The sequence below is a fragment of the Mus musculus genome, chromosome 9, assembly GCF_000001635.26.
Source record: "Mus musculus strain C57BL/6J chromosome 9, GRCm38.p6 C57BL/6J".
In the NCBI taxonomy this organism is placed as follows: domain Eukaryota; kingdom Metazoa; phylum Chordata; class Mammalia; order Rodentia; family Muridae; genus Mus; species Mus musculus.
Genome location: NC_000075.6, coordinates 72,700,142 through 72,715,682, shown reverse-complemented (window position 1 = coordinate 72,715,682; position 15,541 = coordinate 72,700,142). Strand labels below are relative to the sequence as shown.

The window sequence follows — 15,541 nt, the reverse complement described above, 5'->3', positions numbered from 1 at the left end:
GTGAATTTACTAAGGAGAATAAAAGAAGACACAAAGGTGGATTACAAAGGAAAAGGTGATGGGGAGGGGGAGGGAGCTGAAGGCAGATAGTGGCAGTGACTGTGATCAAGATAAATTACATGTACGGAGGGACACGTCAGAAGAAAAGCAGCCTTCTAGGATTCCGTGACATCAACAAGAAAGGCTGTTTAAAAAGGAATCCCACGCCAGGCAGTGGTGACGCACACCTTTAATCCCAGCACTTGGGAGGCAGAGGCAGGAGGATTTCTGAGTTCAAGGCCAGCCTGGTCTACAAAGTGAGTTCCAGGACATCCAGGGTTATACAGAGAAACCCTGTCTCAAAACAAACAAACAAGCAAACAAAAAAAAAAAAAAAAAAAGAAAAGAAGAGAAAGGTCCCACTGCTGAACATGAAAACAAGACACTACAGAGGGACAGCTCAGCGGTTAGGAGAGCTTGCCCTTCCATCTCCAGCACTCACACCAGGTGACTCACCAGTGGCCTGAAGCCCAGTGCAGGGAGGGCTGATGGCCTTTGGCACATTCCAAGTGTGTAAGGGTGCATGCATGCCATGTACGTGGGGGTCAGAGGACCTACTGTAGGAGCTGGTCCTTTCCTTTCCCCCTCCTATGCAGGGTTCCTTCTTGCTGCCTCTGGCACTGAGCTAGCTGGGCCTTAGGCTTCCAGGGGATTCATCTTGCTGAGGAATACGATCAAGTGGGCTGAAGACGGAGCTTAAACTTGGAGCTTCTGGCTTGTGACCAGTAAGCTGCTTCCCTGGCACAAGAGCATTTCTTTGAAAATGTGTATTACTTTTTAAAGATCTGCTTTAGTGTTGCCCATGTAAATTCAGTAAGAAAAATGGAAAAAAAAAAAAGGTACTTAATTTCTTATTTTAATGCTTTAGAAAAAGAAATGGTTTTAAGTTTGAGAAAGTACAACTATACCCCCAAACACTACTGGGAAAGAATATTTTCTGTCTTCCCTAAGAAATATGGATTATCTATTTTCCTCATAAAATAATTTTCTACAAGGCAAGAAATCCTAACTACTAGTCTTAAAGCCAATATGCAAATACCTACAATTTAATGGAGTCAGAAGGGCCAGAAAGCAAGTACAAAGTACTTAGACAAACATTTTATCCTAATCTTGTAGAATTCATACAGATGATCGTAAATAACACAAAATGAAACGTTACACACAGCTAATCAGAGCCACACTATACTCAGAAATGTAAGAAGCCCAGAGCTCACCTCCCTCCAAAATTGCACTTGTTGTTTTTTTCAAATAGCAGAATTTGAAATATGTAGTCACAAACTACACATCACAGGACCAGGCAAGACGTCTCTGGTCTCTCGCTGCCCAGAAGATAAATAAGCACATTCGTGGGTCTGAATTCCTCGGCCTTTGCATAAACAAACGACACGCTTACATCTCTCGAAATTATAAGGTGGCCTCTGAAGGAATTCAAACATTGTGATGGGAGGCCAAAGCATAAAGCAAGGCGAGTCTACACCACAGAGGCAAACCAAACCATGAATGAGGTGCCTGTGAACCATGCTCAAGCAAAGCTGGGGCGAGCTCCCATGTAATGAAATGCTGCTAAACTTCAAAGTCTCTGGGAAAGCCTTTTCTTCCTTCATAGCAAAGTTCATTTCAAGCAGAAATCCAAATGTAAGAATCCCTCTGCGTGACAAGGCCATGGACAGACATTTGTACCCCAAAAAAATCTCTTAAAAGCTTGCAATGTGGGCCAGTGAGATGGCCACAATAAAGGCACTGTGAATGAAGGTGAGACCTCACAGTGGAAGGAGGGGACATTCAAGCTGTCCTCTGACTTCTGCAGTGTTCTACGGAACACCCATGCACACGAGCAAGCACAAACCCACGAGCACACTCCGTGGAGGAAGGAAAAAGGAATGAATGTGAACAGGGGCTGGAGACACAGCAGGTAAGACCACTCACTGGGTTCAACTCCGGCACCCACATAGCAGCTCTCAACTACCTGTAACTCCAGACCAAGTGGATCTAAAACAGCACCTCTGACCTCATGAGTACCAAGCATACACTAACCTAACATATAAACACACATATAAAATAAAGAAATAAAATATTCAGAGAAAATAAATGTATATTAGAAAAATTAAAAACAAAGACAAACAGATCAGCAGAAAAGGTAATCAAGGAGGGGATATCTATTTATTTAAGAGAACGGTGACAAGTTTCAGTCATCAATGAGGGGTCATCTATCATCTATTATTTAAGGAAAAAACAACTTTCTTTCTACCCTCAAACATTCCCCTACAAAGTAAAATCTCACTAACACATAGACTACCAAAAGCTTTGCTAATTCATTTCCTGCTCAAGGCACCCAAGCACATGAGCTAGAGCCCACACCTCAGGGATATCCCCTGGTCTCACAGCTCTGAGAGACCAGAGCAAACCCTCAACCAAAGAGAGACAAGCCTGGAAGAAAGCATACACAAGAAAGAACCTTCCAGAACAATCAGGTTAGATGCACATTCTCTCTCTCTGCCTCTGTCTCTCTCTCTGCCTCTGTCTCTCTCTCTCTCTCTCTCTCTCTCTCTCTCTCTCTCTCTCTCTCTCTCTCACACACACACACACACAGAACACACATACAGTGTGAGGTAGAATAAATGTTTAAATTTAAACCTTTTGATGAACTGTCTCTAAGGGCACCACAGAAAGGAGGTGGTTTTGTCTTTTTAAAGCCAGGGAAGAAACCCTAAAGGCGACCTGGTGCAGTCCTTCTCCCCCACAAAAGAAAAACCTAGCAGATCAGAGGTCACATGGCTGTGGGAAGCAGAGCTAGCTTGCTCCAGGGGCTCAGCTAGCTATCAAAGCCCAAGCCACCCTGCTACTCTTCAGTGCCCAGATGTGTGGCTCTGTTCAGGCACCTGGTTTGATTCTTTATTAATCCTGTCACCTGTGAGAACCATGAACTAAAATGTACTTCAAATAAACATGACAAGAAAAGCAAAATGAATTAAATGTCCTTCGAGTTTTATACTAATGTAATTAGTATATAGAAACAGAGCAATTTTAACATAGTACGATGTCTATAGATTTAGCTTACAAACACCTATTTTCTTATTGTAAAGTAGACTAGGACATAGTTTTTTAAAAAAAAAAAAACCTAAAGACAATGACATAATTATAATAAACACCTGCATTGATAAATATTGCATTTCCTATTTCTACCTGTAAGTCTACCAATAACAACCACTCTACAGAAATACTGTCAGAGAGAGAACTGCTTAAGGAACATTTGGTCAAATCAACATCGTGGTGATTTTCATTGCATGCATCAGTTTCCTTGAAAACCATGGTTTTCTACCAAGAACGATATCAGACAGCCCCATTTCAGCCTAAGCAAACATTCCTGGGAATCTCACCTCTAACTCCTCAGCCTGGTCTGCATTTTCATCTTCTGAGCCATTTTTAGGTAAATAAGTCATTTTTAATCTCAGATAACCTTTAACTCTTGATTTGTGACTGTGGGAAGGAAAGAAAACAATTATTAATGAAACTTGAACACCACAAAGAAAGGATTTATCTGCTTTAGGGTCTGCAGCAACTCGGGAAATGTCTTTACAGCAATCTGAGGGACAGAGAGCAGGGCGAGCAAAACAGGCGGGAAAATATTTGCTTAGTTATTCTTGGTATGCACATATTGCAATCGGTCCAAAACGAGAGGAAGAAAAGAGATTCAATTCCTAGACTTCGACAGGAACAGAGGCCTTCTCTCGCAGACAGAATAAGCAACCACAAAACCAAAAATCCTTTATGTTGTTTTAATATTTATATTACAAAGACTAGGTTAAAGCAGCCATTTTTAAATGAAAAAGATTTAAATGTCCATAATACACTGTTCAATGCATTTCTTTGTTAGAAAGCATAAAGCAAGTGCTATGGTTTTCCCAGATGGGTTACTTTTACATGTGATAATTAATTACACATTCTAAATTGATTTTAATTGGCCAAGTGGCACAAAAGACCATAAGGAGTTGCATGTAGAACTTAAGACTTTAAATGTGGAGGGCTGGAGAGACGGCTCCGTGGTCACGAGCACCTTTTGACCTTGCGGGGGATCCAGGTTCAGTTTCCACCGCCCACAGGGCGGCTCGAATATGGCTCTAACTCCCATTCCAGTGGATCTCATACACTCTTCTGGCCTCCTTTACCACCGAATGCATGCATTGCAAAGACATGCACTCAGGTAAAACACTCATACACATTAAATAAAGTGAGTAGGTCCTTTTTAAAGATTAAATTTAGTTTAAAAAAAGGAACCAAGTAACTCAGTTCAGGAAAATGGAATTCCAAGCGTACTTACTGGGTTTAAATTTTATTCACTATTCATGCTAGTTTCTCTATGGGAATCTTCTAAAATGTTTTTGAAATTAAATTTTGCAAAATATACTCAAGTTAATTCTGAATTTGTTTTTGTACCGATCAAGCTGGACATTTGTTTTACGTGAAATACAGCTATTAGATAAATAAGGGGGACAAATCATTCCTAATTTTTGTGTCTATTTAAGAATTTTATTTGGAATATGAACAAAGTACACTGTGATTCTGTGTGTGTTGTATGTGTGTGCATGTGTGTGTGTGTTGTATGTGTATGTGCATGTGTGTGTGTGTTGTATGTGTATGTGCATGTGTGTTGTATGTGTGTGTGCATGTGTGTTGGGTCCACTGAAAGAGTAGCAAGCACATCTAACAATTGAGCCATGTTTTCCAGCCACTTGAGTTTATTTTATAGTCTGAAATAACTAAAGCTTTTAAAAGAAATAATATTAATTTATTTAAATAGCTTGTTTATAGGGTGTTTAAATCCTGGATTTTTAAAGAGGAGAGTAAGGTTTAATGAAGACACAAATCTATAGTATGTGTACTGTATGTGGAGGGATGGCTGAATGGTTCAGGAGCACTGGCTGCTCTTGCAGAGAACATACATACAATTCTTAGCAGCCACATAGGAATCTGACACTTTCTCTTGGCCTCCTTGGAAACTGCATATACATGGTGCATATTCAGGCAGACACTAATATACATAAAATAAAAATAAAATCGCAAAACTATTAACCTTAATAAACTATAATCTTACATATTTACTGACCTTCTTGGATGAAGAACAAAATCCTTAAATGTATATGGTCTCTCCATTCTTGGGTTTTCAGTCTAAAATGAGAAAGGGGGTTGAGTACTTTGGAAAGCACTGCTGAACTATAATGAAAGGCAGACTGAAGAACGAGAAAAGAAGGTTTAATTTGTTAAGAGTCAGCTGGTAACCACATGGCTTTGGCTTCCTGCACAGGAACTCCAGCAAACTCCATAACTAAGGGGGGAACAAGCAGAGGGGAGGGAGCGCGGGGAAGTAGGGGGGTAGGCTGAGATGTGGGAGCAGGCAGGACCCAGGCAGTAGAGGACAGTACAGTATGGGCAGAACCCTGCCCCAAAGGAACATGGGATATGTACTATGTCAGCAGCTTGACTCTGTTAAGAGTATACAGAGAATTCTAAAACAAAAGCAAAAACTCCAACGTTGAGAGGAGTGTGGGCGGCCACCTTCCCACAGCAACCCCCTGCTTTGTATTACTTCTCTATGGCTTTGCTACCCTCTGCGCCTTGAAAGTTATTTACATGAAAGATCTCACTATAAAGCCAGGCTGGCCTCAATGTTGTAATCCTCCTGCCTTAGCCTCCTTCCAAGTATTTACATGGAAGACCATGCACAATCAGAAGCTATTTCCTTATAGTTTTTGGAAAGTATTTTCTTTGGTTCTTTCTACTCTGTCTTCTGACTTTCTTTTGATCCACCCATGTTGACTAAGGTTTTGCACCTGGTCCTTCATTTAGACACCAAGAACGCTCAACCCTTCCTGTTTCTTTTCCCTACACAATTTTCTTATATGCTGCTACTAACTGCCCACATTAACTTTCAAATTTCTACAATTTCTTATCAGAATTAAATATGGCCAAAATGTGCACTGAATGTGTACAGGATCCATGAGAAGCCAGAAGAGGGCACCGGATCCCATACAAGTGAGGTTTCTGGTGGCTGGGCGCTGGCAGGTGAGTGCAGGGAACTGAGGCCTCTGATCAGTCCCATGAAGCACTGAGCCATCTCTGCAAGCCCCCAGTGACATTTGATTCTGAAAGGCTACCTAAGCCTTTCCCACTCTTGTGTTTCCAACTCCATTCTCAGGAGTGTTAATGGTCCTTCGGTCTCTTAGTCTCTCACATCCAGTATGTGAGCCCAAGTTCTTGCTGTTTATGGGGATAATTCCAAGCCCTTAAAATCCAGGCTCCATCTTGCCTACCAATCCCTGTGGTTCAGTTTCTTGAAGCTCACGTAAGGAAAGGAGATGAGTGAAAAGGAAAAGTGAGATATATTTCAGGAAACAGCTGATATACTAAAGATTCACATTAGCAGTTATTAAAATAGAAAAAAATCACAAATACAAAACCCAAAACCATGGATGCCAATACTAACCGGTAAAGGATAGAGAGGGACATCCACTTGACCTAGGAAATCATCTCTTGTCTGTAAAAGAAAGGATAAAGAGCATTACGAATATATTCACTTGATGAGAAACCATCATACATACACACAAAAGTAAGTTGTTAAATCCACTGAAGCATCCATGGAAAGTCAATGGCAAACAAAAGCAGAGTGATGTGGTACCCTCTCGGGTGGCACAGCAGAAACTCCAGTCCTGCAGATAATCACTACACACTCAGGCAAGTATAGACACACCAACGCACAAGAGAATAGCAGTAGAGGTAGGAGGAACCAGGCACACAACCACACATCACACATGAACTGTTCAGTCCTTAAGCAAACATCTGCAAAGTTCAGGCTTGAGCGGTGGGAAAGCCAAGTGTGGAACTAACAACACAATAGAAAAGTAGGCAAGAAAGCGCAGGAAAAAAACAAAAATCAATGACCCTCAATGGTCCCTGAACCGCCCTCCTTAAAGGCACAAGATTCAAAAGACAAGAGTATAAACCTCAGGCAATGTAACCCAGTAAGTTAGTTAGTTTGCGAGACTGAGAGTCAACAGTCTTCCAAGAAAAGGTGCACAATTTACTTCCTCTCCATCTGGAACCATACGCAATGAAACATACAACATAGGGGGAGGAGCTAGGCAGAAAATTATTTGAAAAACTCAAAGTAGGCAAAGTTTTTCCAGGTTTGAGAAAATAAAAGCTTAAATTTCAATAAACTGACAGCTGATAACTCTTAATTATGAATGAATAAGCACATCATTATTAAATGCTAGAAATTACGGGAAAATCTTGAAAGATACCAAATTTAAAAACAAAAACAAAACACCAAAAACCACTGCACACAGGAAATAAAATATACATGGTGGGGCTAGAGACGCTGGGGGGTTAAGAGTGCATGCTGCTTTCTCTAAGGACCCCAGGGTGGTTCCTGGCTCCTACACTGGGTGGCTCACAACTGCCTACACCTCCTCCTCCACAGTATCTGATTCCTTCTCTGGTCTCCACAGGCATCTGCACTCACATGGACCCCCACACCCCCCCCCCCACACACACACCAATTTTTAAAATCTTTAAGTGCATGAGTGTTTCACTTTCATGTGTATATGTGTGTGTATGTATGTATGTGTGTGCACCATATGCACTCAGTGTCTAGGGAGGCCAGAAGCTGGTGTCGATCTCCTGGAACTGGAGTTGCAGCCTGTAAGTTGCCATGCAGGTGCTGGGAGTTGAATCTGGATCCTCAGAAGGAGGAGCTAGTGCTCTTAGCCATTTGTGCCACCTCTCTAGCCCCCATATACACATAATTTAAGAAAGAATACAAATAATGGCAGGTTATCCATTAAAAACACTGAAAGCAAGAAGACAAAAGAATGCTGTTTATCAAGTGTCTCAGTCAGGGTTTCTATTCCTGCACAAACATCATGACCAAGAAGCAAGTTGGGGAGGAAAGGGTTTATTCGGCTTACACTTCCATACTACTGTTCATCACCAAGGAAGTCAGGACTGGAACTCAAGCAGGTCAGAAAGCAGGAGCTGATGTAGAGGCCATAGAGGGATGTTCCTTACTGGCTTGCTTCCCCTGGCTTGTTGAGCCTGCTCTCTTATAGAACCAAGACTGCCAGCCCAGAGATGGTCCCACCCACAAGGGGCCTTTCCCCCTTGATCAACTGAGAAAATGCCTTACAGTTGGATCTCATGGGGGCATTTCCTCAACTGAAGTTCCTTTCTCTGTGATAACTCCAGCTGTGTCAAGTTGACACAAAACTAGCCAGTACATCAAGTATCTAGAATTCTCGTCTAGCAAAGAAATATCCTTCAAAATTAAAAGGAAAACAAGAGGCTTATGGCGGATGACAAGAGACAAGATTGCCGTCGGTGGGCTGGTAGGACATGTGGGAGGAAGCACTGCACAAAGTGAAAGGAAAGGCATAGGAGCGAAGGTCAGGTTCAAAGAGGGAAAGAGCATCAAAGTCACTAGCTGTAGGCTGGGCAGCAGCTGAGTGGGTGAAAGCATTTGCTCTACAAGCTATAGGCCATGAGTTCAAAGCCGAGAACTAACACAAAAGCTGAAGAGATTGCTCAGCAATTCAAAAGGGCCTGAGGGTTTGATTCCCAGCATTCACATGGTAGCAACAACGACTGAGATTCCAAGTCCAGAGGGTCCTATGCCCTCTTCCAGCTTCCTGCTCCTTTTGTAGAAGACCTGGATTAAGTTCCTAGCACCCGAGCCTGCCCACGTTCACATTTGTACCTGTAACCCCAGTTCTACACTCTCTGACACTCTCGCCCCATACCTACAGACAAATAATTGAAAATAAATTAAGATTTTTTTAAAAGCTTTGACATACAATTCACACAAAGTTTACCTAAACTGAAGGCGGTGTATCCACAGGTGGGAGTACATGCTGAGGCTGGAGATTGACATGTTGAAACAGGGTGCTTTCCTCTATCCCTCTCTTAATTTTTAAGAAGTATTTATTTTTATTTTATGTGCATTGTTGTTTTGCCTGCATGTGTGTCTGTGTAAGGGTATCAGATCCCCTGAACTGGAGTTACAGTTGTGGGCTGCCATGTGCGTGCTGGGAATTAAACCCAGGTCTAAATAGGGTTTTATCTTTACAAAAAGTGGTCCATGTGTTTCCTAGACATGCCTGTCTGTCCCTGTTCCCTAGTGCCACGAGCCTCACCCATCTTTTTTTTTTTTAAAGATTTATTTATTTATTATGTATATAGCATTCTGGCTGCATATGTGACTGCAGGCCAGAAGAAGGCATCAGATTCCATTACAGATGGTTATGAGCCACCATGTGGTTGCTGGGAATTAAACTCAGGACCTTCGGAAGAGCAGCCAGTGCTCTTAACCTCTGATTCATATCTCCAGCCCCTCAGCTCCATCTTTAACAGATGGAAACAGCCACAGGGAATCTGCATATTGTTGGTAAAGTCGGACAGATTAACAGGCTATATTAACAGGTCATGAAGTTGACCTATAATACAGCAAGCATCAACTTCACTGAAATTATAACACTGATCTCAAAAACAAAAATAACAACAACAAAAAAAAACATCATTGACAGGTAAAATTTAGAACTCAAGATAAAACATTTTACACTTTCTTCAACTAAGAATACTAAATATTTAAAATAAAGGTTAAAACTAATTCCTTGGGCTTGTAAGATGACTGGGTTGAGAGTGTTTGCTATGCAAGCATGGAGATCTGCATTTGCATCCCCAGAGCGGACATAAAGATTAGTTGTGTTGGGGTAGACAGCACAGCAATACGAGTACTTGGTGACATGGATTTGGTTCTCAGAACCCATATGGTAGCTCACAACTAATGCCTGTAACTCCAGAACCAGGGGATATGACACCAACTTCCAGGCTCCGTAGGCAGTGTACACAGATATGCAAGCAAAACACCCATACACATAAAAAATAATACAGCTGAAAAAAAAAAAAGAAAGCTGGCTATGGGACTCTGAACCTATTGTCTAGCACTATGAGCAGAGGACAGGAAGGGTCCCTGGAACTCAATGGCCATTCAGTCTGGTCCAATGGGTGACCTCCAGGTTCAGTGAGGGGAGTAGAGGAAAACATTCAATATCAACCTGTGGCCATGTGCACAAGCACCATGACGTCAGGAGCACTCTCATGAATACGGTATGTGCAAAAAGTACAAACAAAAAACAATTTGTAAGCCACACCACACTGCACATAGTATGACCTCATTATTTAACTGAGGTTAACTCTATCTTCATTGCCAGTTTACAAGTCAACAAACTTGAAATCCATAATCTAGTGACCTGCAGACCTGTATTAAAGAGCAGTGAACACAAGTGGACTACACAGTGCTGTTCATTTAAGGGTTATCAATGATACGATACTATATTAATTTGGTAAGTTCTCTGTGTACCCCAGACTGGACTTCTGAAGGCTTAGATCAGGACTATGTCCTGCCAATCTTGTGTCAATCTAGTTTCTATTCCTTTCTTCATTTGTAACATGCAAGTTTTAAATAAAAACTGGGCAGTATTGGTGGATGCCTTTAATCCCAGCACTTGGGAGGCAGAGGCAGGCAGATCTCCGAGTTTTAGAGAAGAGATTTAAGCTTCCTTGGTCTACAGAGAGAAGTTCCTAGACAGCCATGGCTGCTACACAGGGAAACCCTGTCTCACGGACTAGAAAAACAGAATAGCACAGACAGACAGACAGACACACACACACACACACACTCTCATACACACACATACTCATGTATACATGTCCCAAATGTTGCACATGCACAACTAAATAACCATACATATAAAAATAATAAATAAATCTTAAAAAATAAAATATCTTTTGGTTTTTTATGTAGGCTGACATATTGAAGTATTTTACAGCAAAATATATTAAAAAGCAAAATTTAACTGTTGGGACAAGCAGTGACATGCATAATCCTTGAAGAATGATGTAGGGAAGTAATAAGACAAAATTAGTAAGTAAAAAAATGAAGACAGAAGATGGGCAAAATGATTGAAAGTGCTGACAATACTTGAAGGTGAAACATCCATTCACCATGTTATTTCTTATACTTTCTTGTGTATTCTGAAAATGTACATATTAAAAGGGTTTATTATAATATTGGTGGAAACAGGAATAGCAGTTCTCATGAGACCCTGAGGAGCATGAGCCTGGAATTAACAGACGAGGTTGTAAGTGATGGAGCTGGCTGGCTGCAGTAAAGGCAGTAAGGTTCATCAGAGCAAGTGTGAAGCCCAGAGTTTCAGGCTCAGGAACCTACAGAAAAGCCAAGCTGCCCTGGCTGTCCACCTAGAATTTCAATGTTGGGAAGAAGTAGGGCTCCTTCAAACGAGCTGGGAGCAAAACTCCCAGCAAGCTCCAGGCTGGATTGAGAGACCCTATCTCAGAAGTAGCATGGGGGAGCCACTGAGATGATTCCCAACATTAACCTGAGCGTCCACAAGCACATGCCCATCCACACACATGAAAAACAGAAAGTAATCAACAAAATGAACTATTTCACTCCTTTGGCCACAAGATGGGGAAAACAACCAAACAGGTAAAAGGGAAGTTAATTATCCGGGAACAGTAGCTGACATCTCCAGCCTTTCCTGTCACTCAACAACTGCAGGAAGGATGGACTTGACCTGCGCCACACGCTACCCAGCTGGGACATTATTCATCAGGTCGGAGTCATCACGATGGAATTTTTCCTCCAGACACTTGTTTTTTCCTTCTGGTGTGATTTTTACCAAAATAACCTTTTCTAAGCAGCTTGCCCCAGTTGGGTTCTCCTACTGCAGGGGTAAAGTGCTGTTTGCCTGTGGTAGAGCAGGAACACTATTAGACCATGGAGGCACTACGCTTCAGTCTGTGGGGCCCAAGTCAGGCATGTGAACATTTATTTAACCCTTCATTTCCCATGCAGAAGTATTAACTGTTTGGCAAGTTTCTAAAACACAGAATATGAAATACAAGCACCAATTAACTCTCTGTGGAACAATATGGCAAGTTCTCCTTCAAGATTAAAAATTCTAGCTGAGTCTTTTTGACATAATGATGGTAAGCATCCCAAACCAAACCCTAGCAGGAAGCCATCGTGGTACCTTTCCTAGTCTTACTCTGAAGGGAATGTATATGTGTGCATATATATATGGAAACCACAGGACACTCTCAAATTCATTCATTCCCCAGCCATCACCCATCTTTCTTTGTTTTTCCCCAGACAGTGTCTCCCACCAGAATCTTGCGTCATCATTTGAGTAGGCTAACTGACCTGCAAGCCCTAGCGACCTGCCTATCTCTGCTTCCCATCATATGCTACCATGCCCACTTTAATCTATGTGAGGTGGGACTTGAACTCAGGTCCGTCCTCATGCTTATTCAACAAGCACTTTACTGATTGAACCATCTTGTTCTATTACATTCATCCGTTTGGTTGGTTTTGTCCAAGACAAGGTTTCTTTGTGTATTTTGGAATTCTCTCTATAGACACAGGCTGGCCTCAAACTCAAAGAGATCCTTCTGCCTCTGCATCCTGAGTGCTGGGATTAAAGGTGTGCGCCACCATGGCCCGGCTCTGACCAATTTCTAATAAATGGTTCTATGGCTGTAAGTGGCAGGAATGCATGCTTATACTTAGCATATTGTCAAGAATGCAAAAGGTCACAGTGTGTGTTAAAAAAATAATATTTTAATATTATGAGACATATTTGAATTAGTCACGAGGACTAGATATACTTCCAGAATATACCTAGGTAAATCAGACAATAAATGTGAAGGTCAGGTAATTTTATGTATTGCAAATTAATTCCCACAAGCACCTTGAGAATCAGGTTAAGTAAATATTACTTTTTAAAATACGTTTTACCCTAAGTTAATACAGTTATATATTGCATAGAGAGAAAACATTTTCCTGTGTCCATCACTGTGTCTAAAAATTGGGCAATAATACAAGGTGTTCAGTTTCTGGTAAATACTTTAGTCAAACGCATTTGCTTTGAAGATGACTTGAGTGTCCATTAAGGTCTATGACCCCGTAAGAGGGCGAAGGTCATTCTTAGCTAAAATAGTCATTTGAAACTAGCACCTACTCAGAGGATCCCAGCTTCAGGCTTGGAGGAACTCGAACAATGATAACTGTGAGGCAGCCTGATGGCCTTTGCTGAAATGTCCTTTCAAGTCTTTCTCCATTCAATTTTCCTTGCAGAAAACTTGATCTGGGGCTTTTATGCAGACACCAAGTTCTAGGTTACCAGTGAGTGGAATGTGCAGGCTATGAATCAGAGTCTACTGTGGAAACTAATCCTTGACTCAGGATCACAATATTCCATTGGCACTCAGCCCAGGGACACGATATTCATTTAGGAGAACCGTCCAGTCATCACTTAAATAGCCTAGATTGGTTTTCTGTCCCTGCCAGGCTGTCAGCTCAGCCTTAGCCAGCAAGATCCTCTCCACCTCATCCCAAAGGGGCCATGACTTTATTCAGTAATCAACACTTTCAATGTGAACTACCAGCTGTGAGCTGCCAGATGTGGGTGCTGGGAACCCAACTCCTAGCAGCCCTGGATAAAGTCATGTAAGCTGCTCTAAAGAAAGAGCAATTTCTAAGAATTTTTAACGTTGATTTAGAGTTGAAAAGTAATATATTATTTTAACACTATGAAAGTATAAAAAATGATTTTTCGCTGGGCAGTGGTGGCGCATGCCTTTAATCCCAGCACTTGAGAGACAGAGGCAGGCAGATTTCTGAGTTCCTGGCCTACAGAGTGAGTTCCAGAACAGCCAGGGCTATACAAAGAAAACCTGTCTCAAAAAACAAAAACAAAAAAAAAGTGATTTTTCAACTTTCTCCTTTAAAGTAGCAAAAGGAAAAGCCACAACTGTGCACATAGAGTATACAATGTCTCAGTGATTACATAGTGCAGTTTAAGAGTTAAACAGTCTCAGCTGGGCGTGGTGGCCCACGCCTTTGATCCCAGCACTCCACTCGGAAGGCGGAGGCAGGCGGATTTCTGAGCTTGAGGCCAGCCGCCAGCCTGGTCTACAAAGCGAGTTCCAGGACAGAAAGGGCTATATAGAGAAACCCTGTCTCAATAAAACAAAAAACAAACAAAAACAAAAAAAAACAAAAAAAAGAGTTAACCAGTCTCAGTACTATCTTGACTGCCACACCTGAAGAATGCTTCGAGGATGTAAACATTGCTTAAATAAGCCAGAAGAGTTAAAGAAAACAGAACGTGCCAACAGTCCTCGTGTTGAAAAGGGAAAATGTAACATAAGAACCATTCTTAAAGGAACTCACAATGGGGCTAGAGAGAGGGTTTAGCAGACATCAGACATGAACATGGTACACTTAACATGCATGGCAGCAAATCACTCACATATATCAAGTAAAAACAAATAAATGAAAAAAATAAAATACCACAAGTGTTTCCGAATGGCAGATTTTGGTTAGTGCCCAACTATTTCCATGAGCAAATTCAATTCAAATGAAATGCCACCATATGATAAGAACATACTTAACCATTTAAGGTTGTAAAGTCTGGATAGCATTATTGTCATTAAGATTGACAACAAACCAAACACAAATGCAGCCTCTCTGCTGTGGATACTCAGGGTCTAAATATCTGAATATAAGCTGAGTGTTGGTCAACTTACACAGTATCAGGAAACTAATCTAAATTGCCACACACAAAAAGCCATCAATTCCAACCAGTTACGAAGGTTGCTTATCTTTTCAAGTCTCACCCCTCCAGTCAGCACTGACTTATGTCTAGAAGATCTGAGTAGTAATACACCCATTCTTTAAATTCCTATTTTCTCTCTTCTGTGAAACTGTTTTATTCAATCATGAATTCCAGCTGTCCACTTTCTAAATTCTTGAGCGTGAATGTAGACAGTGCTAAGTGTTGACAGAAACATCAGACTCATCCCATCCTGGTACATTAGAGAAGCTAAGCACTGAGAAACCCTGTTTTGTTTTGTTGTTTTGAGTAAAGGTCTCTCTACACAGCCCTGGCTTTTCTGGAACTCAGTTATTCCCATACTCAGACAAATGCAGGCAGATCCTTTCTTGGTCTGCTTTCATCCTCCATTCTCTTTCTCTCCCCACTGTTTTCATGACCTAGTTTATTCTGGACCCTGTGGCTGTCTCTAGGCATGCTCTCCCTCAGGCCAACAATACAACCCTATCCTCAACCATGCTCGGGAATGCTCATGTCCTCATTTTCATTCACCATTAATATTCTTAATGCAAATTCTTTGTTTGGCAACGTATTTATTCTAGAAAGCACCATGGCTCATGGCTCTGTACTATCTCCCATAGGCGTCTAAGAACCTATCTAAAAATGTGTGAGCTGCCTCCTGAGAGGTGTTTCCTATAGCTGGTGAGCTGAGCTACAGGACTCAGTGCCATGCCAAATGCTTCTCTTTCCACACTCAGACCTGCTGCTAGGTGGGATTATATCCCAGAAGCCTTTTAAATCTTAACAAAGCT

The 15,541-nt window shown here is 41.5% G+C and overlaps 1 protein-coding gene across 3 annotated transcripts in view; it reads right to left on the bottom strand.

Moving 5' to 3' along the window:
- The window catches only part of Nedd4 (neural precursor cell expressed, developmentally down-regulated 4), an 87,521-nt gene that overhangs the window by 34,169 nt on the left and 37,811 nt on the right, over window positions 1–15,541 (bottom strand). For 2 of the 3 annotated variants that reach the window (NM_010890.4, NM_001357998.1), the window contains 3 exons: window positions 6,521–6,571; window positions 5,144–5,205; window positions 3,417–3,516 (listed from right to left, as the gene is read on the bottom strand). In NM_010890.4, coding sequence (NP_035020.2) covers window positions 3,417–3,516; window positions 5,144–5,205; window positions 6,521–6,571 — 213 coding nt within the window. Of the gene's footprint in view, window positions 1–3,416; window positions 3,517–5,143; window positions 5,206–6,520; window positions 6,572–9,908; window positions 9,912–13,392; window positions 13,398–15,541 lie in introns of those variants that run through there. The other variant, XM_011242672.3, reaches the window with a different exon arrangement.